Raw genomic sequence first — 27724 nt, 5'->3', positions numbered from 1 at the left:
GGGGCTGGGCTGAAATGTGAACTACTTTTCATCTCCTCCCTAGCTGAGCAAAAACACACAAGGAAAGAATCATCTCTCTTCTTCCACCATATCGTATGCAGCCCTTCAGCTAAGTGCTTTGCATTGTACCTTCCCCCAAGGCTGCATTAGCTGAAACATCAGTGTGTGTGATGTACAGTACACGATTACCAGCTCAATGTGGAAAACGCTCATTAGAAGCTGATCCAGTACTTCCAACACTGCAGCAGAGGAGGGACAAGGCTGTTACTGTACAAGAATCAGCTTCATCTCAACATACAAACATGTGAGGGAAGTTGTTGCAGCTGTTCACTTTGCTGCTCTGGATTATCAGAAGGAGAACCTTAAAGAACACACGCACACACTTTCTGCAGCTGAGCACTGGGACGCAATTGATGACTGCAAGGAAAAACTGGAGGCATGTTACCAAACGTGGGGAAGAGATAAGTCTTGGGGTGCTTCATGCTCACAGCAGGTCAGGTATCTCAAGAGGTATAGAGCAGGGATGTCCAAACGTTTTGTCTTTTAGGGTTGCTTAGTTCCTCATGATATAAATGCCAACTGATTTATCTCTGCTGAATTAAAAATTAATCGTGTCATTAAATACGCAGGGAGGGCCCTTGCTACCCAACTCCATCAAGCTAAACACGAAGGATGCTGGAAATCTGAAATAAAGACAGAAGATATTTGAAACGTTAAGCGGGTCTGGCAGCATCTGTGGAGCGAGAAACAGAGTCAATGTTTCAGGTCTGTTACCTTTTATCAGAATCAGCCGGGATTTCTGTTGTTGATTGCTAACCATGTTGTATGAGGATAGGATCCTACTCAGTGGGTAGTGTGTTCTCGCTTCTGAGTCCGAAGGTTGTGGGTTCAAGCTCCGTTCCAGGAACTTGAGTAGAAAAATCAAAGGTTGACCCTATAGTACAGATGGAGTGCTGCACTGTTGGAGGTGCTGTCCTTCAGATTAGTCTTTAAACCAAGACGGAGAGGTTGTGCATCTAATCAGGTGGATATAGCATATTCCATGGCAGTGAACTGCCTATCACTTATCCCTCTGCCAACACTACCAAAAGCAGATTAGTTGGCCATTTGGCGCATTGTGTGACCATGTTGGACCCAAGCTGACTGCTGTGCTTGCCTACATAACAACCATGCGTCAGCCATGGCTCAGTTGGTAGCATTCTTACCTCTAAATCAGAAGGTTAAGGGTTCAAGTCCCACTCCAAGAGTTAAACACAAAAACTGAGGCTGATTCAGCCCTGAGAGAGTGCTGCACTGTTGCTGCTTTTCAGTTACTCTCTCTCAAGTGAATATAAAAGATCCCATGGCACTAGTTTGAAGGAGAGGGGAGTTACCCTGGTGACCTGGCAATATTTATCCCTCAATCAACATTACTGAAAGACATTGAGCAGAATTGCACGAAGTACGGTAGCGGGCATGAAAAATTATATTTTACCCGCTGGTTGCAATCGCGGGTTTCCGCGCTGTACTATCCGCTTCCTGCCTCATCAATAATGCATTCATGGGAAACATGCCAGAATGCTGGCGGGCGGCCTCTGGATTGCCTGCCATACTGTTACCTCACTGTTTCCTCACTCCAGGTGCCATATCTAAACTGCAGCCATGCACACACTTCTCAATACTTGCAGCCCAGGACTGCTCCAGTGAAGACATGGCCCTGAAAACTAAGAAGAGTTCAGTGACCTGTCACCTTTTGGAGGCCCACCATGATGTCCTCCACCCCCGCTCTGGCCACAGGAGGTCCAGCAATCTCACCGCTCCAGCTTGGGAGGTGGTGGCTGTAGTGGTCACTGTCAACGCTGCACAGAAGAGGTTGGCCAATCAGTGCAGAAACAGGATGAATGATCTCATCCATGTTTCCAGGGTAAGGCAACTATCTCATCAGTTCAAACACACGCACTCACAAGCCCATCACACATTCACTGGCATCTCACTTACTGCCAGCTCAAGGGACATCACCACTCACTCGCTCTCACACACATACTCACATCTCCATCTGGCCTCATCTTCTCTGGAGACTGCCTCCATAGCCATCACCATCCTGAGGCCACTTGCACAGATCAACACGTGCCCCCGCACACACCATTGGATATCCTCCTTCCCCAGTACAGCCCCTGTCCTGCAGCCTCTTCTCTTGGCTGAGGCTACTTTCCCCCTTCCCCAAGCAAGCCCTAGCCCCGCAGACATTGAAAAGCCATCCCCCACCTTACGGCTGGTCTGGTAGGTAGAGACCTGCCCGTGAGCCCCCCTAAGAGTGATGTGGTGCTGCCTGTGAAGCCTGGCATGGATGCCCGCGAGTGCTGCCCGAAGCAAGATAGGCAAACAAACCTCGAAGTCCCGAGTGAAGTGCAGGCTGCCAGGTGCACGTCGCTTATGTTCAGTTGTGAAACACGTCGGTGTGATTGCGCCCAGATGATCCAGCGTGGGGGGGGGTGATTCCGGCGAGCAGGGCTTAGAACGAGATGCTAACGTATTGAAATTGGGTTCCCGATGTGCGGCGATGCCATTGACGGGTGGAGCAGACGATTGCAACTGGTTTTACAACGATGCGAAACCGTATCTCCCGATATTTTCTGCTCCCGCCTGCTATACGCCCGCTGCAAACGGTAGCGGACGATTCCGCCCACTATCTGGTCATTATCACATTGCTGTTTGTGGGAGCTTTCTGTCTGCAGATTGTTGTAATGTAGGTAATGCAGCAGCCAATGACTACTCAAAGTACGTAATTGGCTTTTAAAGCAATTTGGGATGTCATGAAATCCACTATAGAAATACAAGTCTATTTTTTCTAAAGTAATACATCGTCTGTGATGTCCTAGGGGCGTCCTGAAGAAGACACCAAATAAGTACATGTTCTTTCTTTCAAGCGTGTGGTCCTCTACAACCTGTTGATACCTGAGGCTGATTATATGAATGTGTATGAGCAGGTTGGGTTGGGGGTGGGTTGGGTGGCGAGGGGAGTTATTCATATCTGAAACTACAGGTCAGCTGCCCAGTATATGATTGAACGGTTTCTATTCTGATAACCAGAAAAATGATTGTTTGGGTAAGGCTCTAAAGGGGGCCTCCACTCCACTGCCCCTGGAACCATATCTCAGCATTGGTCACTTTTTTCAGGAAAGGAAGGTTAAATGCAGCAATCTATCATCCTAGCAACATAGAACCAAACCCATCTGCCTTTGGGGAAACTGATTTTGTACCATACAATCCCTTGATAATGCCTTTAAAAATGAAGCCCAACAAATAAGGGATGTTAATTATACATTTTGCACATTCCCTAAATATTTGATGACAGGAATTGGCTGCATAATTAATTTCTGTGACAACATCCCCAATATTTCCTGTCAGAGTATGGGCGCCAATTGGTTTGGAACTTAATCTAGATAGAGTAGAGATTTTCTCTCACTGTCCTAATTCCTGTAACCAGTATCCCGCAAGAGGAAATCACTGTTCAGCACAGTAAACTCTACACTTCTTTTCTCTCCCATTGCACAGTCAATGGCTCTGACGTCCAAAAATAACTGCAGCGTCATCAAACCCCAGGCACAATGCCAGACTGCACACATAACAGGCTCAGAGCAGCTCCACTCAAGGACAGACCTGGTTTAGGATATTGAGCTGCTGCTCCTTAGGGACTTGAGACGGAAATGGGAAGTTGCTAAAAAGACTAATGTGAAAAATGATGCATAGGCAGCAGCAGATTTTTCTTTCATTCATTCTTGGGTGGTGGGTATCGCTGGCACTTACTGCCCATTCCTAGTTGCCTTGAGAAGTTGGTGGAGTTGGCACTGCTCCTGGAACCAACCGGATTGCTAGACCTCTTCAAAGGGCAGTTAAGAGTAAGTCATGTTGGTGTGGGACTCGAGTCACAGACCAAATGCATAAGGTGAACCAGATGGAATTTCATGTCAACCTGACAATTTCATAGTCACTTGCACTGATACCAGCTTTTTAATTTCTGATTTTTAAAAAACTGATTTCAAGTTCTGGAACTGGCACGTTGGGATTTCAAGTCACATTTTCTGGATTGCTGTGAAAATCATTATGAAAGACTTCCATCTTTCAGAGGAGCCCTTATATATATATATATATATATATATATATATATATATATCTTACCTGAGAGGACCTTGGTTTGAGATCTCATGGCACTAGTTTAAAGAAAGGCAGGGAATTTATCCATAATGCCTTGGCAGATATTGATCCCTCAAATAGTGTCACAAAAACAGATTATCTGGTTATTTATTTCAATGGTTTGTGGGAGCTTGCTGTGCACAAATTGGCTGCTGCATTACCCACATTATGACAGTGACTACAGAAGACTTGAAAAGTTGTAAAGCACTTGGGGGTTTCCTGAGGTCATGAAAGCCGCTGTATAAATGCAAATTCTTTCTGTTATTAGTCCTGTAACATAACCACTATACTACCATACGCTTGCCTTAGAATGTCTTAATAAAGAAGTAAAATTCCCAAAATATTTCAACCATAAGTAGGTCTATGGATATATATATATATATATATATATACTCTTAATGATATTTCTGTATTGCAACTATTTTATCAATCATGGCTTAAAAGAAGAAAAACGGATGAACCGATCCAGTGTAATATAAGCTTTCATTTTTCATTTTTATTGGATATTAATGGCAACTCATTGCAGAAAACTCAAAGCTTACCCTGGCAATTTCAGCATATGCCAATCCCAGAATCCCCTCCCAGTTGGAGCCATTGATGAAGAACTTATCCGACTCTATGATGGCAGCAATGTTTGCTCTGACTGAGACGTTTGGACCGTGCGGAACACAGACGATATCTGTCCCGAGCTCCCCTTCCCACTTGCCCTGGGTGTATGGTACGTAGACACTCTTCCTCAGGTCTCGGTAAGTATTGGAGCTGAAACACAAAGGGTTTTGTGTGTTGTAAAATGCACTTATATAATCACATAAAGCAATGGAAAAAAAAAAACGCTAAAAAAGGACTAGAGTTGGAATGTTGATTTGGGCTACACCAATGTTATAAATATTTAGGGAATTCTGCTCAAATTCTACGTATTGGAGGACCTAAGTGTGGTTGAAGCAATGTCCTTAGACCAGATACAATAAAGCAAAAGTCTCTCAATTTCTTTATTTAACTAACTTTTAAGCCATTTTTCTCTCAATTTGGGAGGTATGTAGAAAAGCTTCTGCCATTTTCATCCTAGAGTCAGGGGTAACTCACTTTACTGATTTCCCTCCTCAAAATATTGTGATAGTTTCCTTTCCCACATCAGCCATCTCATGCTCTCTCTTTCTCGTCTGGAAAATAATGACCAAGTTAGTTGGCCACTATTAGAATGGCTATTAAGAAATAGATTTTCCCTTCTGGAATTCAAGGCAATGACCATCTTCAACAAGAGAGAATCTAAGTATCTCCCCTTGACACTCAATGCCATCACCGTTGCTGAATCCACTATCAACATCCTGGGGGTTATCATTGACCAGAAACTGAATTGGACTAGCCATATAAATACTGTGGCTACAAGAACAGGTCAGAGACTAGGAATTCTGTGGCGAGTAACCCATCTCCTGACTCCCCAAAGCCTGTCCATCAACTACAAGGCTCGAGTCAGGAGTGTGATGGAATACTCTCCACTTTCCTGGATGAGTGCAGCTCCAACAATATTCAAGAAGCTCAACAACATCCAGGACAAAGCAGCCCACTTAGTTGGCACCCCATTCAACACTTTTAACGTTGACTCCCTCCCCCAACATTGCACAGTAGCAGCAGTGTGTACTATCTACATGATTCACTGCAGCAGCTCACCACGGCTCCTTCGACAGCACTTTCCAAACCTACAACCTCTACCACCTCGAGGTCAAGGGCAGCAGATGCATGGGAACACCACCACCTGCAAGTTCTCCTCCAAGCCACACACCATCCTGACTTGGAAATATGTCACTGTTCTTTCACTATCGCAGAGTCGAAATCCTGGAACCATTCCTCATAGCACTCTGGGTGTATCTACACCACATGGACTGCAGAGGTTCAAGAGGGTGGCTCACCACCACCTTCTCAGGGGCAATTAGGGAAGGGCAATAAATGCTGGCCAATCCAGCGGCACCCACATTCCATGAAAGAATACAAAAAAAAATAAGTTTACGTAGAAGCTTTAGAGATAGCAGAGTCACAAGACTTTTATTCCTTCCATTTGGGTTGGATTTAATAATAATTGGATTTAAAACCAAGTTCTAAAGATGAAAACGTGGATCAGGTTTCAATCAATCAATCAAAGTGCCTCCAACCAAATGTGTCAACTAGTTTTTTTTGAAAACTTTAAAATTTTGACCTACTCAACACCATAGCTGTTTTTGGCTATAAACTATTTGCCAAAAGATTTTCTAATAGATAAGCAAGATCTCAGAACAAAGTTGAATATCCCCACACCTGGTGTATTTAAGTTGTCAGGTTTATCTATAGACCAATGTCAACTCCTGATTCAGTCATTGATGAATAATCTTTGCTGTGTAAAGACAGCAGCCATCGTTCCCTCCAATTTTCTTCCCTTTCTCCTCCTTTGAAGTGACATCTCGCGCTGACATAAAAGCCCTGGGTTGTGGCAGCTCTCCAGTACCTCATGCCATTTTCACGTGTAAGTCTCGTCACTGAGCGTTGACAGGTCGCTCAGTGGTGGGGAGCATCACAGCTAAACCACCTTCTGTCCTCACCGGATTTCCATCACTGTTCAGTCAGCAGTGGATGGCACCTTTGCTGGCTTTTGCCCCTGTCTAGTCCAAGGATATTGAGGCCAAACTGATGTGCCCCAACCTTCCACTCTGCAGAGGCCAACCAACATGGAAAAGACCAGGGGATCAAACTTCAAATCTTTCTGGTCTGTAGAGCTCAGCGACACACTGCATTTAACCTTGAAACCATTTGGGTGGCTCAGTATTTACTCTCTTTCAGAATCTTAGAATTTCACAGCACAGCAGGCCATTCGGCCCATCACGAGCGTGTGACATCTCTGAAAGAATGAGTCTTCCTTCCCTGCCTTTTAACAATAATAACTCATTCATCAAATGGCAGCAGACTTGTCAATCTCTTGAATTAATGATGTGAAAATCACACTCTGCTTTACCATAGCTCATCAAATCAATGCAAGATTTTTTTCATAAAGTCAACAGATGCGTCGACACAAATCTCGTTCATTCACAGTGACTTCATTCAAACAGTCTCACCGTTTGTTGGCACTATGCTATTCTAGGTGAGCTTGGGCAATTTGCCGATTTGCTTTCTTCCACACGCGGCAAATGCTATTGCTTTCTGTCCCCTGGCAATCTGTTGGGAACATCTGCTTTATTCACATTGCTGCAGCCCTGTCTGCAGGGACAGAACTCTAAGACAGGTGAGGTGGAAAACATACACACAGGGGATGGAGCATGACCTTTTGTCCGCCTGTCACCAGAGGCAAGATGCTGCCAACAGCAAACATGAATGGCTGCCGTATAGTTCATTGTGGTTTGTTGCAGTGCTGGCCTGAATTCATCTTCTCCACTGAATAATCAGGGAAGGCCTCCAGCCAAAAGAATAATGTTACGATGCTGTTCCTGCTACTCTGAACATGATCCTGTAATGTGAATGGGATGAATCCAAAACATCAATAGTCTGACTATTCTGTAGTTTAAATGAGGCATCAGTCAAGACTGGGCAATCCTAGTGTCAGCTTGGCTCCATGGTAGCATTCTTACCTCTGAGTAAGAAGGTTGTAGGGATTACAAGGACTTTAGCACTTAATCTGGGTTGACATTTCAGTGCAGTGCTGAGGAAATGCTGCACTGTCAGAGAAACCATCATTTGTCTGAGATATTAAATAGAGGCCCTCAATCCTTATTCAATTGAATGTAAAGGATCACATCAATCATAGAATGAGGCCTTTTGGCATCATGTCCAAGGCAGTTCTCTACAAGAGCAGTTTAGCTCGTTCCACTCCCCTGTTCTTTCCCTGTAGCTCTGTAATCTTTTTTCTCTTCAGCTGCTAATCCAATTCCCTTTTGAAAGCCATCATTGAAACGGTCTCCATTACACTCTCAGGAAGTACATTTCGGGTTCCAAACACTCGCTGCATAAAAAAATGTTTTTTCTCATGATGTCATTGGTTCTTTTGCCAATCACTTTAACTCGTTATCCTCTGGTCCTCGACCGTTCCGCCAATGGGAACAGTTTCTTTCTATCTACTCTACATCGACCCCTCATGATTTTGAACACCTCTATTTGAACTTCCCCTCAGCTTTCTCTTCTCTAGAGAGAACCCCAGCTTCTCCAGTCGATCTGCATAACTGAAGTCCCTCTTTGTTGGAGCCAATCTCGTAAATTTTTCCTGTACCCTCTCTACAGCCAGAGTTGAACACATTACTCCAAATGAGGTTGAACCAGTATTTTATAACAGTTTGTCCTAACTTTCTTGCTTTTGTACTTTATGCCTCTATTTATAAAGCCCAAGATCCTGTTTGACTTTTTAACCACATTTTCAATCTGCCCTGCAATCTTCAATGATCTGTGCACGTGTACCCCCGATTTCTCTGTTTCTGCACCCGCTTTAGAATTGTACCCTTTATTTTATACTGCCTCTTCTCATTCTTCCTACCAAAATGTGTCATTTCACACTTCTCTGCATTGAATTTCATCTGCCACATGTCCGCCCATTCCACTAGATTGTCTTTTATCCTCTTGAAGTCTATTACAAACCTCCTCACACTTCACAATACTTACAAGTTTTGTGTTATTCGCAAATTTTGAAATTGATCCCTGCACACCCAAGTCTAGATCATTAATACAAACAAAGAAAAGCAGTGATTCTAACACTGACCCCTGGAGAACTTCACTATATACCTTCCTCTAGTCCAAAAAATGAACCGTTCGCCACTACTCTCTGTTTCCTGTCACTCAGCCAACTTCATGTCAATGCTGTCACTATCCCTTTTATTCCATGGAATTCAATTTGCTGGGATTATGTGTACTTTATCAAATGCCTTTGGAAGTCTATGTACATCGCATCAACCACATCGCCTTCATTAACCCTCTCTACAACCTCATCAAAACCTCAAACAAGTTAAATGGGATTTGTCTTTAACAAATGAAGAAAAATAGGGCATACTGTGGGTTAACATTTGATCTTTGACCAAAACAAATGATCTGATCTTTTATAATTGCTTCCTGTGGGAGCTTGCTGTGCCCAAATTGGGTGCTGCATTTCTTGCGTTACAACAGTGACTAGACTTCAACACTGAATGATTCATTGGACGCGAAGCATCTTGGAACGATCTGAGCACATGAATGATGCAACAACAATGTGTGTTCTGGTTTGGGCATACTGTTCACAGAGCTGTGCACTGCCCCATTTTGTCAAGCAAGTAGAGGAGTGAGACTCAAAAAAAAATTAATGGATCACAGAACTTCGGCAACCTCCATCCTGGCCTGGGGGCAGCCTACCAGCCTGGTGGTCAGATTTTACTGCAAACGAAAGCAAACTGCCCATTCTTTCAATCTCAATAAGCAAATAGACTCGGAGGTCAATTTGTTTAATTTGTGTTTTGGTAATTTAAGTGAAGTCCTTGGACTTTAGCATTCAAGGAAATTAAGGTGTTTGTGCAACATGAAAGTGTGGTATTCTTTCGCTGCCTATCGTCTGTGAAGTATTAGAAAACAGCATTATCTTAATTAGGCTGCAGTGACTGATGTGCACTAGTGAAGATTTATTTGGAGCACAGGGCTCCTGAGACGTTCAGCACATCAACAGATTGGTATTCACAAGACTCACATCATACTGAATAATACTGATCTGCACTGGGGAGCTGGCACCCATGACAACCAGGAACAGCTTTGTTTGCTGCAAGTTTTTTTTTGTTTTCACATTCTTCTCACCTAACCCTTTCATGGCTAAGTTTCCATTTCAGGCTTGTCAGCTTTCAAAGCATGAAATATAGTTTAAAACCTTGCCAGAAATTCCCAAGTCGAATGGAACAATTCCAAGAGGGAATTTCCCCAGCAAATTCCTTTTAAAGTAAGGTCTCATCTCAAGGATTTCCATCAAAGAGGATTCACTAGGAAGACTCCTTTCACAAAATCATTGAATAACAAAATTGGTACAGCACAAAGGAGGCCATTCAGTCCATTGTGTCAATGCTAGCTCTCTGCAAGGGCAACCAGCTCGTTCCACTCTCCAGCCTTCTCCGCATAGCCCTGCTAGATTTTCTATTCAGATTCCCTTTATAAAGCTCCAATTAAATCTGCTTACACCACACTCTCACACAATGCAATCCAGATCCTTACTCATTGCATAAAGTATTTTTCTCTTATATTGACTTTGGCTCCATTGCTATTCAAATTCAATTGGTATCCTTTGATTCTCGACTCTTCCGCCAGTGGGAACTGTTATTCTCTGTCTTGAGTACCTCTGTCAAATATCCTCTCAGCCTACTCTTCTCTCAGGAGGACAATTTCAGCTTCTCCAATCTATCCCCCTAAGTAAAGTCCATTATCTCTGGAATAATTCTCATAAATCTTTTCTGCATCTTCTCTAATGCCTTCACATTCTTCCTAAAGCACAATGTCCAGAATTGGTCAATAACTCAAGTTGAGGCCAAACTTTTATAAAGGTTCACCACAACTTTCTTGCTTTTATACTTTATACCTCTACTTATAAAGCCCCAGATCCCATATGCCGTATTAACCACTTTCTCCTGCTGCCTTCAACAACTTGTGCACATACACCTGCAGGTCACTCTGCTCCTGCATCCCCTTTAGAATTCTATCCTTTGTTTTATATCGCCTCACCTTGTTCTACCTATCAAAATGTATCACTTCACACTTCTCTTAAATTTTTACCTGCCATGCGTCCGCCCATTCCACTACCCTATCAATGTCCTCTTGAAGTCTATCACTATTCTCACAGTTTTCAATACTTCCAAGTTTTGTATCATCTGCAAATTCTGAAAGCTTGCCCTGCACATTTAAATCTAGGTTATTAACATATATGAAGAAAAGTAGTAGTCCTAATATCCACCCCGGGGGAATCCCACCATATACCTCCCTCCAATATCAAAAACAAGCAGCGAATTTTGTGTCCATGCTGTCACTGTCCCTTTTATCCATGGGCTTTAACTTTGCTGGCAACTGTGGTACTTTATCAAACACCTTTTGGAAGTCCACGTAGAGGACAACAACTGCATTACCCTCATTGACCCTCTCTGTTACCTCATCAACAAACTTTAAAGTATCCCATCAGGGTCCCTTTTAAAGGGGACGTCTCACCAGTGGGACTTTGAGAAAGAGCACCATCATTGTGGTTGTAGGCCTTGCAAGCCATTTCATTTTGTACAGACACAAAGATGTTGCTCAGTGACATAACTTTTTAAAAATTTATTCTTCCGTGGGATTATGGGCATTGCTGGCAAGGCCAGCATTTGTTACCCATCCCTAATTGTCCTTGAATTGAGTGGCTTGCCATACCATTTCAGAAGGCAGTTAAGAATCAATCACATTGCTGTGGATCTGGAGTCTCATGCAGACCAGACCAGGTAAGGAGGGCAGATTTTCTTCCCTAAAGGACATTAGTGAACCAGGTGAGTTTTTAACAACAATCGGCAGTGGTTTCATGGTTACCATTACAGAAACTAGCTTTTCAATTCCAGATTATTAATTTATTTTAACTTCCACCAGTATGGCGGGATTTGAACCCTCATCCCCAGAACATTAAGCTCCGGATTATAAATCAAGTGATATTCCCACTATGCCACTGTCTTCCCCAAATGCAAACAAAATTACACTTTGCTGGAAGCTTATTTCGAGAGGGAATCACACAGTCAGGATCCCTTTTAGGAATAAAACAAATAAATGAACTGCAACGGTTCAAGAAGGCAGCTCACCACCACCTTCTCAAGGACAATTAGGGATGGGCAGCCAGTGATGCTCACATCCCATGATTAAATTTTTAAAAAAATTAACAAGAGCATTATTTTGTTTTGTTCTACTCATTACAGTCAGTGTTTTGAGAATAGAATTTATTTAACAATGGGTACTAGCTTAAATGGGTTATTGATCTTAACCGTCAGGAAAGGATTTATCATTTATAAAGATTTAGTCATAAACACAGCAATTATTCAGCATCAACTGGCTCTGTTAATTGACTTAATGTTCAGTAACTCCTCCTGGCCATTGATATCATTGGGACTCACTATTTAAATGAATATCAGCCTTTGGGCAAGGACAAGATCAGAATACCCCGTGAAGAAGCTCTCCCCGGTTACTGACAGCTTTTGGCTATAAATTTATGTCTAGGTGGGATGCAAGTGGAGTGAACTTTCAGTGAAGGTCTATTTCAAATTCTAAAAATAAACTATAACCCTTTTGATTGCAAGCTCCTGGGATTAACTTCAATAAAATTAGACGTGCCTACGCTTTGGCACCAAAATCTTTGTCAAGTAGAAATTCTTCTTGTTTGAGCCTTGTTCTTCATTGTAAGGTTGTCTACCAAGGGCTGGTACACCTAATTTTGTTTAAGAAAAATTCTAATACTCATTATTCACATGATATTTTATTATTTCGATTCTCTAAATCTACCTAAATTCGATCATCACCCGAATAACGTGTTTGTCTTTAACATAAATATATGGCTAAACACTATCTAACTCTATAGTGCTCCAATTTATTAGTGCCAAGTGTCACCATTTCAAACTTTTTAGGACCAGGTATGCCAACAAACACTCAGCCTCTTCGACCTTTCTCGCTGATGAAAGGTCACCTCAAACTGAAACGTTAAATCACTATTCTTCCCACAGATGCTGTGTGACCTGCTGAGTGTTTCCAGGATTTTTTGTTTTCAACTCAGTTTTCCAGCAGTATTTTGCTTTTGCGCTGATAAGTCTCTCCCTCTCCTGTTTCTTTTCTCTTCCTCCACTTAGGGAAGTTCTCCCTGCTGTTCTGACCAACATTTGTCACTCAACCAACACCACCAAAACAGATTATTGGACAGTTATCTCTTTGCTCTTCATGAGACCTTGCTGTGCACAAATTGCCCGCCTTTGTCTATCTAACAGCAGTAACTACGTTTCAGAAATAATTTGCTGACTCTGAAGTGCATTGGATGTCAAGATGTTCTCATTAATGCAAGTCTTTCCTTCACACTGCTCATCCTCCCACTTCCCAGCTAGAAAGTCAAGTAAACATGCTAACTCACCATGAGGAATCCCCACTCTTAAGTCGGTCAGTGTCTTGAGTATGGAAAAAGTTGTCAAAAATAAATCGTTGGAAAAATATGCAGCAAAAGCAATACAATCGATGAACAGGACAAAACAGAAACTGATATTAATGTTTTAATTGGAAATGGGCTTCTAATGGTGAGTGTCCCTCTGGAAAAAAAACATCAACCATGCTTTGTACAGCTTCTTATTAGTGTGAACCCTCTGCATTGCGGGCAAGGTTAAAATGGTCAGTGATATATTCATCTTAACCCTATTGTTTTCCGTATTTCTGCATTCATCAGTTGAAGTAATTCTCTCCTTTTATTATTTTTGCCCTGAACAGGGGTCCAAGCCTATAAGACAAACAAGCTCTCAATATTAAAATTAGACTGCAACTTATATAAGGTGACAACAAGTACCAACAGAAACCTTTCCGCATTGTGACGGTAAGATCTAAAGCATTGTTTTGATATATTGAAGTCAGGCAGCAGGGAGATAAATGGGTCTAGTAAAAAGACTTTTACTTGCCTACATGCCTCCCAGAGCAAGTCTTACATCTTATCAGATGAAAGTATGGCAATCAGCTCAAACTTCAGGGTTCTGACAAAGGGTTTACATCAATAATAATGATTCTATAAAAACAGAAAGTGCTGAAAATACTCAGCAGGTCTGGCAGCATCTATGGTGAGAGAAACAAGGTTAACTGCAACCAGTTCTGAAGGAGAGTCACATTTGACTCAAAACATTAACTCTGTTTCTCCCTCCACAGACGTTGCCAGACCTGCTTAGCATTTCCACCACTTTCTGTTTTTATTTCAGATTACCACTATTCTCAGTATTTTGTTTTTTATTTTAGTGCTTACATCAATAGATCTGCTGTGTTTTTCTAGAAGTCTGTTTCTACCTCATGAAAGAGAATTGCTGCCCACGGCCTGACAATCCCATGGCTGCAGTGAGACTGCATGTCTAGCTTGCCCAGGTCCAAAATTGGGCAAGGGTTTGGATAAAGATGGAGAAAGTGAGGGGACTGAGTCACAATGCTCACCATGCAGTTGACAAAAGCCCCTTGAAAACCTTGGTGACTTGAATAACTAAGGAGGTAGAAATAAACAATGTCTATCCAAGGCGTCTTTGGTGCCCATTTAGCACGTTAGAAATACAGCCCACTTAAAAACCAAACCTTTCTTCATAACATCACAAAGAGGGCAAAGGGTCTCTGAGCAAGCTGCCTCCAGCTGGCTTTTTGAAAGCTTAAAGCACATTAACAAGTGGCAAATAAGCAACTGTTACAAGTACGAGATGCTTCCTCTATAGTATTTCAGGGTATAGTCTTGAAATTATGTGCTACGACTATTAATGTACAAACACAGAGTTTCGCTGTGAAGTTTCTTTTCATACAACCTGTTTTCTTAAAAAAAAACTATATCTAAGATAGCTGATAAAGGAATTCCCTGCAAATGCATTTACTGCTCTTACACTAATATTCGCGTAGCATAATTTAATGTTCTATATAACCCAATTGGATGTGTATTTCTTGTAAGTCAATTGCTAGCCATAACACTGCTCTGTCTCTTGTGCTGAGGAATAGAAGAAACCGGAGGAGATTATTCAGCTGTTTGGACCTGCTCTGCCATTTAATTTGGATCATGGCTGATTAGTGCCTCAACTCCATTTACCTGACTTAACTCCATGTTCCTTAATACCCTTACCCAACAAAAATCTATTTACCTCAGTCTTCAAGGCTCCGATTGTCCCAGTATCCACAGCCTTCTTGGTGGAGAAGAGTACCACATTTCTACAACTCTGTGTATGACAAAGATTTTCCTCCTGAATGGTGTAGCTGTAATTTTAAGATTGTGTCCCCTTGTTCTTGATTTCCCCACCAGAGGGGAATCGTTTCCTTCTTGTGTTTTCATTTCAAATGTTCAGCGCTTGAGGTTGTTTTACCCCTCCTTTTCATTCACACCTTCCTCTGTGCCCCAAATGTTCTCCACCTGTCTTTGGGCGGAGTCGTCCCAGATTTGCACCAAGTGCGGCAGCAGGCGAGAAAAAAAAAAAACGAGGTTTTACCCGCTGGCCACAATGGCGGGTTTACCGGCTGTATCATCCCAATCCCGCCTCATTAATCATGCATTCCCAGGAAACACATCGTTTCGCTGGCAGGCAGCCTCTGGTTTGCACAGCACACCGACACCTCACCACTTCCTCACGCCGGGCTTCATACCTCTCTGAGAGGACCATTTACCTGCCCAGGACTGCTGCACAGATGACATGGCCCCGAAAGGCAAGAAGACTGCAGCCACCCCGCCCCCAATTCAGTGACGTGTCCCTGGAACACCTTTTGGACACCATGGAGGCCCACCGTGATGTCCTCTACCCCCGCTCTGACGCAAGGAGGGGCAGCAACATCACCGACCTGGCTTGGGAGGTGGTGGCAGCGGTGGTCAGTGCCAATGCTGCCCAGAAGAGGTCAGCCATCCAGATGAACAATCTAATCTGTGTTGCTCATCACTCTAAACCCACATGCTCACAAGCCACATCCACTAAGGGACAACACCTCTAACTCTCACACACACCCTCACATCTCCATCAGGCTCATATCCTCTGGAGCTCGCGTCCTCATCCCGTCCATGGTTCCCCTCACCACAGTGCCATGCGTCCTGCAAACACTCTCTCCATCTGTTTTCATGCAGGTGAAGCTGGTTCACAATGGCAGAACGAGGTTCCAGACCTGAGGTGGAGTGGCCCACATTAGGCCTGTCACTCACTTTGAGGAACGTGGCATCGCGCTGACTGGTGAGGACATGGACCCTATCTGTGGCAACGGTGAAGTCGGCGGTGCACACCCACGTGAGGATCTTACATCACATCATCCCTCTCTCAACACAACTGTGAGTGCTCTCTCTCCCGCTATTGACTCTGCTGCCATGCACTAATCATCTCTACTTTGGTTCACAGGGAGCTCTGCCAAGCGATGACACCAGACAGACCCTCAGCTCCATCCAGGTCCTCACCCCCAGCCAAGAGGACACCTCCTCCGTCAAAGAGCTGGAAATAGGCAGCCACATCGCTTATCCATACACTCCACCAGCGCAGAGGCACACACCTCGGTGGAACCTAGATCTAGAGCAGGCTCGGGTTCACAATCTGGTGATCACCACACGGCACATGCCCACAGCAGGAGGTGGCAGGTTCAGCCAAGCTCCCCGGCACTCAGAAAGCTGCTGGGTAAGAGGCATCTGCGAGGTCCGAGTCAGATGACGAGCATCTGGATTCAGCCTTCCAACTCATCCTGGAGAGTCAGCAGAAGGTGGGGGAACATCACACAGAGCTATTGGAAGCCCTCAACAGAGTGGCACATGAGTCGGAGGAGCCCGTCCGTCTGATCGCTGATGAAGTGGTGCGCACATGGATGCCTCCATAGGAAGGATGGCAGACACCATGGAGACCCTGGTCCAGCAGAACATGGAGATGCACACAGAACTGCACTCTATCATGGTAGCCATGGGTGAGTTGCTGCAGTGGCAATGTGAGAAGGAAATGGGGCACCTTGCCATCCCTCCAGGTGCATCTTCCGCACAAGGTGTTAGGCTGGGGCCTCAGGCACCCGAAGGGAGGACGAGTGACATCTGGACACCCCTGGGTCATCCACTCAGGAATCTCAGAGGCTGTTCTCTCTCTCCGAGTCCCCTCTGCCTGTGAACCCCTCAACCTTGTCCTCTGTCATTGTAGGAGGACAGCCAAAGCCCTCAAGGCCTTGGCTCTCGAGAGGACCCATGCCAAAGTCATCAGTGGCAACAGGGCCAACCATTGTACAGGCTGTCTCAAACTGCAGATGTCAGGGCAGCACCTAGAAGAAGTGATAGGCCTAGAAAAGTTAAGAATTTCTGATCACAAATGGTTACGCAGGTGAACACATTTTGTCACTTTATAATCTGAAAATACATTCACTTTCACTTGTAATGGTGCCTTTCAGCTTCATTTACAGGCTTTGCAAGTCCTCCCCCTACAGTGAAGTATGGCTTCAGCTTCTCTCACTCATGTCCTTTCCCCCATCATTGTTGATACCCCTGGCATGACCTTCAACTTCCCCACCGTCGCCTACCAGCCAGAGCCCTTTTCTTTCCAGGATGTCCAGGTGAATCTGCACTTCCCCATCCACAGTGACCTCCCCGACCACCTCCTTCCCACTCCCAGGGTCTGTGTCTGTCTCCGAGTCCTCACCAACCACCCTTGCCATCACTGCTACTGCTATCATCACACCCTCACCCTCCCACCCAACTGGCTCATGGCTCACTCTGTCCTCTCTCATTCTTACTCTTCTCTCCTACCAAGCCCACCCTCATTTCGCTCTGCAGGAGGCAGTCATCAACTCCACAGACCACTCTCTTGCCTGTTCACCTGGACATCCCACCCCACCGCTACTTACTCCTTCCGTCCCCTCCAAACTCCTTCCGCCCCCTTCCAAACTCCTTCCGCCCCCTTCCAAACTCCTTCCGCCCCCTTCCAAACTCCTTCCGCCCCCTTCCAAACTCCTTCCGCCCCCTTCCAAACTCCTTCCGCCCCCTTCCAAACTCCTTCCGCCCCCTTCCAAACTCCTTCCGCCCCCTTCCAAACTCCTTCCGCCCCCTTCCAAACTCCTTCCGCCCCCTTCCAAACTCCTTCCTCCCCCTTCCAAACTCCTTCCGCCCCCTTCCAAACTCCTTCCTCCCCCTTCCAAACTCCTTTGTCCTCCTGGACTGCCCCCCCCGCTCCAAACCTCTTTCCTCTTCCCAAGTCCTTGCCCCCTCCGAACTCCTTCCTCCCCTTACACCTACTTCCTGAGTTGCTGCATTCTCCCCTGTTACACCCTCCTTCCACCATACTCCCTTCCCCCAACAACCTCGCCCCTCCGACACCATCGTTCCCCTCCCAACTTCACGTCCCCCTGACACCATCATTCCTCACCTCTCAACCCCAACCCCCCCGACACCATCGTTTCCCCTCCCTTCCAACCCCACCCCCGGTACAAATTCCTCTCCCAGTCAAACCTAGGCCTTCTTCTCCCACTCACAGCTTCCTATCTACCTATTGATGATCATCCATTGCAGGCCATGGCCAAGGCATGGACGTCCCGAAGCAGACCCTCAACGGTGACCTTCCAGCTTCCGTGAGCTGCTTCGTGGCAGAGCCATGTCCATTAGAATCCACCCGGCATGTGATGCACATGTTCCTCCAGGATCCAGTATCTGTAGGGCTCCAGCATCTCCTACTCCCTGGATGCCCGCGATGTTAGAAAGCCCCTGGTGGTAAGTCCCGACATTTGCACATCACACTTCTCAAGACGTGTTCTGAATCTGCACGTTTGCCCGTTGACGTGATCGGTAAACTTGACATGGGAGGATGATTCAGGCGAATTGGGCTCATAATGATATACCGATGTATTACATTGACGTTCCCAATGTGCGGTGGTGGGAAAGGCAGCCCGCCATTGACGGGCAGAGTGGATGATTGTAAACTGGTTTCACGACAGCGCAAAGCTGATTTTCGGCCTTCCCGCCATATTGTCCGCTCCTGCCCGACGCCAACAGGGACGAAAAACTCCACCCGCTGGGTCTGGAATCAACACCAATTTCAGACCCCGGAACTCAGAAACCGGCTGGGTCCCAGCTGGAGGGCTTGTTCCCATTCAATGTGGGGTTTTATTTCCTGTATTTAAGGTAGGGGCAGGCATCAGGGAGGGCAGTGATTGTCAGCAAGCTCCATGATGTTCATTGGAAAGTACTACAGGAGGAGTGCATGGGATGGTGAGAGAGTATTTTCAATCTGAAATACTTCCCCTTTTAATAGTTCCCTATGCTGGCTCAGCTGACCAATATGGGAGAGGGCAATACACATCTGAAAGACTGAGGTTCATCTCCAGTCTATGCTTATTTTAATTAGTCTTGAATACGGGTACTATAGTTAGCTTCAACATTCCTGCATCAATGAATGAAGCGGGATTCCCACTACTGATTGCCGTTCAGAGGACTCCTGCTGGGAATGCACTGGTGTGGCGGATTTCGAGCGGAGACAGGATCGCACTTGGCTGCGATGCCCTCTGTGATCCAATAGCCAGGCATCACTTACTGACTAGGATGATACAAGGAAAGAGTACAGGCACCACAATTGGGTAGGGGCAAGAGCTGGGCAAAATAAATCATGGTTTGGAAAGCTGGTGAAAAAATGGTTGCGAATCTATTGAAAGTACGGATAATCCAATCGTTCACCCTGGTTATTCCGAAATTGGAAAGTGATCACAGCAGCTTTACAAAGAAATATTTGACAGTCAATTCCCAAAATATAAGGAAAGAATGCGCGATATTTATCATCTTTACATGATCTCTTATCTCGGATCACAGCATCTCAGATTGAGTTGTCCCCTGAGACTATACTCACAGAAATTCTGTCTTAGGACCTAATGACTGTTTTCTAAAGTGAATTAGCAGGTCAAGCTCATCAATTCACGTGATTAACTTAAAATGTAATGAGTATTTTGTTCCACACTGTCGTTTGTATTGTTCCTCAGAGAGAGAATGCTCATTACTTCTTGAAGTAAATCCTTCAAGAGACTAACTTTCTATTTGCAATTTTCTAAATGACTAGCTTTCTTGTGCTTCTCCTGTTGCAGAAATATAAGGAGCAATTTTAACCTAACACGCCCGTTGAGAACCGGGTGCCACGCTGGTTTTACACCCTGCCAGATCTAATTGAAGTCAACAGAGGGCAACTTTGTGAAGAGTGTAAAATCACTGTTCCCCCCCCTCACCAATCCTGTACGTTTCCTGGCTGGTGTGTCAGGGAAAAATTGCCTTCACAGGTCCTCAGCCTTCTGGTAAATGGCTAGTCTTCATGGGTGAGCTTAGACTGTGATTGGGGTTCTTTGACTGTGATAAACATCACAGCAGAGCTTGATCCCATTCTCAGCTGATGTCCACATATGGACACTTTCCAATAGGCATCATGAGATAGCAATCAGGATTGGAAACTTTGACTGTGTTTTTCTTCTCTAACCCAGGGGCATTACGGGAATTCATAGTCATCCCTTAGCTAAGCTATCTTTTTCCAACATATGTTATTTTAGTACTGATGGAGTGCTGCACTGACAGAGGTGCCAGGTTTTGGATGAAACATTATACTGAGGCCACATCTGCCATCTCAGGTGAATGTAAAAGATTCTATTTCAAAGAAGAACAGGAGCTCTGGTGTCCTGGCCAATACTTTTCCCTCAATCCACATCACTTAAACAGATAATCCAAACATTATCACTCTGCTGTGTGTGGTGACTTGCTGTGCACAAATTGGCTCCCCCCATTTCCTGCGTCAAAACACTTCAAAAATCTATTGCGTCACTTGTAAAAGACTGTGGCGTTTCATGATATTATGAAAGGCCCATATAAATGAATGAATTTTTTTTAAAAACAGTGTGCTAAAAGGGAAGGAGCTAGATTATATTCTCATACTGAACAGAGCCTTGGTTTATGTAACCTGTAGGAGACTTCTGTCCACGTTTAAAGTGGAGCTGGCACTGTAATGGAGGAATGTTTAATGTTATCATTAATGCATTGAATTCATTATATTGCTGCATGTCTCTTTGATTATGTTAGTTATCTTATGACAACTTTGAGGCTGCAATGACCAACGCTATGATGTTATTTGGGAGCTTCTGCAGCATACTGACATTTCTCCAACACTGTGGCACTGCCCTTTAATCGAGCAATACTACCTCTTTAATATCTATATTTTAGCTACAATCATTTTATTTCCTAGTGATGTTGTACTAATGCAATAACATTCTGCATATTTTGACATAGTGTATCTTCTTTTGCCTTGTGGAGGCCACATTACTGACACACACAGCCTGAAGCAGCTAAACATTTCTTTCAAACATATAATTTAACATCAGCAATATCTGCACTCATCTGACTGTAAATAGAGAAATATTCTTCTCTATCTGGCAATATCCATTGTGTCGCAAGGTGTTATAAGCACTGAGTTTAATTGGTCTCAGGCCTGTTTTGGTGTGGGACACGAAGATTTCCAAATTATAATTATAAATAATTACTATTAATTTCATTGCTCCTATTTTTTGGGATGGGGAGGCACAGTAATAACATCATTCAGAGTTTCGAAGAACACAGAAGCAAACACTGGAACTCAACCACGATCCCATCCATCAAACCATCTCCATTTGGAATCCATGTTTGTTGTCAGTCAGTTGCCATCCCTGGCCCCAATCATAATGGGTTTCTCCCTCCCTGAGAAAGGACTCACACTTTGCCAGGCATTTCCATTTAAATGTACCTTAAGTCCCCAAAAAAAACCACAAGGCACTGTGCACACCAATGTAAGATGTGGCTGTTGCATGACAAGGTAATGACCATGCAAGTTGTTAATGACAACAGATTGGGGAGCACAGTGACCTAGAACACTCCTTCCCCTACCTGACCTGGTGTTGAATTAAACCCAGAGCTGATCAGATGGAGGACTTCGGTGTCCAGTAACATTTTTTTCTCCCCCTCCCCGGAGATGTGACTCTTACTGAGGTTCCCATCCATTCCCATGGATGCCAGAAAAGCTTCAATATCTCGGTAAGCCTGGGCAGTCGGTCAATTTAGCAAGAAAGAAATCACAATTAAGCTCCATCCTGTTGTCATCAGAAGCCTACAGAGGTGTACTTTCCAACAGGGGACACAGTCTAGCAGTTAGGAGCATGAAAATGGGCCGACCTTACTCTCCTTCCTCATTCAATGCTCTGGAGGCCTATAGTAGCACATAATCACGACTCCCTGACAATATTCCGGTAATAGTACTGAAGACTTGTGCTCCAAAACTTGCCGCACCCCTAGTCAAACTTTTCCAGTACAGCTACAACTCTGGCATCTACCCAGAAATGTGGAAAATTGCCCAGGTATGTCCTGTACACAAAACGCAGGACAAATCCAATCTGGCCAATTACCGCCCCATCAGTCTACTCTCTATCATAGCAAAGTGATGGAAGGGGTCATCAACAGTGCTATCAAGCGGCACTTGCTTAGCAGTAACTTGCTCATTGATGCTCAGTTTGGGTTCCGCCAGGTCCACTTAGCTCCTGACCTGATTACAGCCTTGGTTCAAACATGGTCAAAAGAGCTGAACTCCAGAGGTGAGGTGAGAGTGACTGCCCTTGACATCAAGGCTGCATTTGACCTAGTGTGGCATCAAGGAGCCCTAGCAAAACTGGAGTCAATGGGAATCAGGGGGAAAATCCTCCACTGGTTGGAGCCACACCTAGCACAAAGGAAGGTGGTTGTGGTTATTGGAAGTCAGTCATCTCAGCTCCAGGGTAGTGTCCTGGGCCCAAACATCTTCAGCTGCTTTGTCATTGACCTTCCTTCTGTCATAAAGGTTAGAAGTGGGTATGTTCGCTGATGATTGCACAATGTTCAGCACCATTCGTAACTCGTCAGATACTGAAGCAGTCCAAGTCCAAATGCAGCAACACCTGGACAACATCCAGGCTTAGGCTGACAATTGGCAAGTAACATTCACACCACACAAGTGCCAGGCAATGACCATCTCCAACAAGAGAGAATCTAACCATTGTCCCTTGACGTTCAATGGCTTTACCATCACTGAATCCCCCACTATCAACATCCTGGGGGTTACCATTGATCAGAAACTGAACTGGACTGGCCATATAAATACTGTGGCTACAAGAGCAGGTCAGAGGCTAGGAATCCTGCAGCAAGGAACTCACCTCCTGACTCCCCAAAGCCTGTCCACCATCTACAGGGCACAAGTCAGGAGTGTGGTGGAATACTACCCACTTGCCTGGATGAGTGCAGCTTGACTCAAGAAGCTTGACACCATCCAGGACAAAGCAGCCTGCTCGATTGGCACCACATCCACAAACATTCACTCCCTCCACCACTGATGCACAGTAGCAGCAGCGTGTACCATCTACAAGATGCACTGCAGAAATTCACCAAGGCTCCTTAGACAGCACCTTCCAAGCCCATGACCATTACCATTTAGAGGTACAAGAGGAGCAGATAGATGGGAACACCACCACCTGGAAGTTCCCCTCCAAGCCACTCACCATCCTGACTTGGAAATATATTGCCGTTCCTTCACTGTCGCTGAGTCAAAATTATGGAACTCCCTCCCTAACAGCACAGTGGGTGTACCTGCACCACATGGACTGCAGTGGTACAAGAAGGTAGCCAGCTTCCACCAGCTTCTCAAGGGCAATTAGGGATGGGTAATAAATATTGGCCTAGCCAGTGAGGCCCACATCCCTTGAATGAATTTTAAAAAGCACAGTCTAGGAATCGACCTGGGACTTCGAACCTGTACAGTGTGGTGCAATCGTTCTTTTTATTTGAGAAGAGCGTTCTTAGGCCTGGATTTTCACTGTGACAGAAAGCCTTTCCATTGTGGCGAAAATGGCAGATGTGTCTGAAAATGGGAAGTCCTGCTCCCGAACATGGAACTTCCCGTTTCCGCATGCATGTTTCACGGAGGCAGTTAACCATTTAAATCATCAAGTCAGATTTTGGTAGCCCATGAGTGTGAAACCCAAAGTATGGAACATACACCTGGTAAGAATGGGTCAGGACTTTGTGCATTTCTTTGGATAGACAGGGTACCCCTTTGGTGAGGTAAGGTACCCCTTTGGGTCTGGTCCTGGGACATCTTTGGGGGAGGTTCGGTGCCCTTTGGGGAAGGTCAGATGCCCTTTGGAATTGTTAGATGAGTGTAAAAAGTGCATAAGCTCATGAACTGACAAGCTCATTGGAACTCTCCACAGACCTGTCAAAATCAACTGTCACTAGGATCTGTCAAAAGTGTCAAGAGGAGCTGTCAAAAGCACAGTCAAAGGGAGCTGTTAAGCTGTTAAGGCATTTAAAAGTCCCACCTTTCAAATCTTTGAAAAAAATGCCTGGAATGTTTAAAAAAAAAGGCCATTGCTTGTTATTTCATGTGTGTTGACAATGTTTAAAATGGTTTGGATTGGGGGAGCATGGATTTTAGTAAAATAAGGCAGGATCTGGCCAAGGTAGACTGGGAACAGCTACTTGTGGGGAAATCTACAGAGGAGCAGTGGGGGGTGTTCAAAAAGGAAATGGGGAGGGAACAGGCTCAACATGTTCCCTCTAGGGTGATAGGAAGGAGTAACAAGCCCAGAGAACCATGGATGACCAGAGATATTCAGGATACGATGAGAAGGAAAAGAGAGGCTTTTAGCAGGTACAAGGGGATCAAATCAGCAGAGGCATTAGTGGAGTACAGAAAGTACAAGGTGGAGCTTAAGAAAGCCATTTGGAGAGCAAAGAGGGGATATGAGAAAGCTCTGGCTGGTAAAAGTAGGAAAAATCCCAAGATGTTCTATAAGTATATCAATGGGAAGAGGATAACCAGGGAAAGAGTAGGGCCCATATGGGACCAAGGGGGCAATCTATGAGTGGAACCAAAGGACATCGCTAGATTGTTGAATGAATACTTCACATCCGTCTTCATCCAAGAGAATGAGGATGAAGGTATCGAACTCAGGCAGAGGAACTGCGAGGTTCTTGAGCAAATTGATACAGGGAGTGACAAGGTATTGGAGGCATTGGCAGGCTTAAAAGTGGACAAATCTCCAGATCCGGATGATTTGTGTCCCAGACTACTGAGGGAGGCAAGGGGGGAGATCGCAGGGGCTCTAACCCAAATTTTTAATTCCTCTCTGGCCACAAAGGTGGTGCCAGAGGACTGGAGAACAGCTAATGTGGTTCCGCTATTTAAGAAGGGTTGTGGAGATAAGCCAGGGAATTACAGGCCAGTGAGTCTCTCGTCAGTGGTAGGGAAACTATTGGAGAAAATTCTGAAGGAGAGAATCTATCTTCACTTGGAGGGGCAAGATTTGATCAGGGATAGTCAGCATGGCTTCATCAGAGGGAGGTCATGCCTAACAAATTTGACTGAATTTTTTGAGGAGGTGACCAGGTGTGTAGATGAGGGTAGTGCAGTTGATGTAGTTTATACGGATTTCAACAAAGCCTTTGACAAGGTCCCACATGGGAGACTTATAAAGAAGGCAAAGGCACATGGGCTACAGGGTAATTTGATAGGGTAGATTCAAAATTGGCTTAGTTGTAGGAGACAGAGGGTGATGACAGAAGGCTGCTTTAGTGACTGGAAGGCAGTGTCCAGTGGCGTAACACAGGGATCTGTGCTGGGTTCCCTATTATTTGTCATTTATATATACGACATAGATGACTATGTGGGGGGTAGGATTAGTAAGTTTGCGGATGACACAAAGATTGACCGGATGGTTAACAGTGAGGTTGAGTGTCTTGGGCTACAGGAAGATATAGACGGGATGGTCAAATGGGCAGATAAGTGGCAGATGGAATTTAACCCTGAAAAGTGTGAGGTGATACACTTTGGAAGGAGTAATTTGACAAGGAAGTATTCAATGAACAGCATGACACTAGGAAGTTCTGAGTCACAAAGGGACCTTGGCATGTGTGTCCATAGATCTCTGAAGGCGGAGGGGCATGCTAGTGGGGTGGTGAAAAAGGCATATGGGACGCCTGCCTTTATCAATTGAGGCATAGATTACAAAAGTAGAGAGGTCATGTTGGAGTTGTATAGAACCTTGGTGAGGCAACAGCTGGAGTAATGTGTGCAGTTCTGGTCGCCACATTATAGGAAGGTTGTGATTGCACTGGAGGGGGTGCAGAGGAGATTCACCAGGATGTTGCCTGGGATGAAACATTTAAGTTACGAAGAGAGGTTGGATAGACTTGGGTTGTTTTCATTGGAGCAGAGAAGACTGAGGGGCGACCTGATTGAGATGTATGAGATTATGAGGGGCATGGACAGGGTGGATAGGGAGCAGCTGTTCCCCTTAGATGAAGGATCAGTCACAAGGGGACACAAGTACAAGATGAGGGGCAGGAGGTTTAGGGAGGATGTGAGGAAAAACTTTTTTACCTAGAGGGTGGTGACGGTCTGGAATGCACTGCCTGGGAGGGTGGTGGAGGCGGGTTGCCTTACATCCTTTAAAAAGTAGCTGGATGAGCACTTGGCACGTCATAACATTCAAGGCCAAGTGCTGGTAAATGGGATTAGGTAGGTAGGTAGGTCCGGTGTTTCTCACCTGTCGGTGCAGACTCGATGGGCTGAAGGGCTTCTTCTGCACTATGTGATTCTGTGAGGTCTGAGGGCTTCCATTACTGAATTACTGCTACATGACTGATTTCACAACCATCCATTATCACAGTAGAGTGCCTGTCATTTCACAATTTGATTGACAGCTGCAAGTAGATACAGAATCTTTGAAGTGTGACTATGAATTCCAATGGTTGTTGTTATAGCGGATTGTGTACTTGAATGAAATGCTTGCTGTTATAAGGCTTTGTGTAGTTGAAGGAATGTAATTGTAATAAATGGGTTTTATTAAAGGATTTTTTTCTCTATAGTGAAGCCTACAATAGACACTTGAAACTTTATTTAAGAGAACTTTATTTTATTTAATCTCTGCATGCGTCCTGAGGTCTGCCCTTAGTAAATACTAAAAGCAATAGTTGGTAGGGGCATTGGTTGGCACAAAGTTGACATAGGAGCTATAAAGGGCCATGCGGTGTGGGTACAGGGCATGAGGCAGCATAGGTTGGCATGAATGGGGCATGGGGAGTGTGTGGGGGAATAAGGGATGAGGGCTGGAGGGATGTTTCATGTTTTATTCTTTTTTTAAATTTTGGACATAGTGCTGCAGCCCTGAGGCAAGCCTTCCGCCTGGACCACCTCCACACCCAGCATCCTCCTCAGGATTTCTGGGGATGCCCACCCCGACTTCTAATATAGCCCGCACTCCACCCACACCCCCACACCCCGGACCAAAAATCTGATATCCAGGCAGCCATTTTTACAAGTTGGGTTCATGCAACCGGGAATTCTCCCGACTCTGCGCGCTGGATAGAAATCCAGGCTCTAGTTGTTGTACCGTATCTGTACATTCAGTTTCTGATGAAACAAAGGCTGGTATCTGGGCTGAAGTTCGATGGCTTTAATAACCCGCTGTTTAATTACCAAAACTTAATTTCTCTCACAGCTTGCACTATTAATTGGCAAGCCCCTCAAGAGGTTCATTAGCAAGAAAGAAGCTGGATGACTTGATTTAAAAGTAATGTAAATGCTATATTGTTGAACTGAAATAATTTATTGTTCAGAAATAGAATCTATCTATAGTATCAAGATCTGTCTGCGTGAATGTCTGTCAGAGGTGCCGTGGAATATATAATTATGTTGCTGCTGAATGATGTCTACTTGATGTACTATATTGGAGAGACTGGAGAATGTATATCCATGGAGTTACAATACCTATGTCCATAGTGTAGAACGCATTTCTTGGGGCTGTAGAATGCATCATTATGGTATTGCATTACTGCAGCTTCCCTGTCATTGGTAAAATTGCACCAAGT

The 27724-nt window shown here is 44.7% G+C and overlaps 1 protein-coding gene across 1 annotated transcript in view; it reads right to left on the bottom strand.

Annotated features, from left to right (window-relative positions):
- bace1 (beta-secretase 1) overlaps positions 1 to 27724 on the bottom strand; it is a 94511-nt gene that overhangs the window by 47198 nt on the left and 19589 nt on the right. Inside the window, exon 3 of the mRNA XM_078532893.1 lies at positions 4716 to 4932. Within this exon, the coding sequence (XP_078389019.1) occupies positions 4716 to 4932 (217 nt within the window). The remainder of the gene's footprint in view (positions 1 to 4715; positions 4933 to 27724) is intronic.

This window comes from Cetorhinus maximus, chromosome 2, assembly GCF_964194155.1.
Source record: "Cetorhinus maximus chromosome 2, sCetMax3.hap1.1, whole genome shotgun sequence".
In the NCBI taxonomy this organism is placed as follows: Eukaryota; Metazoa; Chordata; class Chondrichthyes; order Lamniformes; family Cetorhinidae; genus Cetorhinus; species Cetorhinus maximus.
This window is presented reverse-complemented; position numbering and strand designations above follow the sequence as displayed.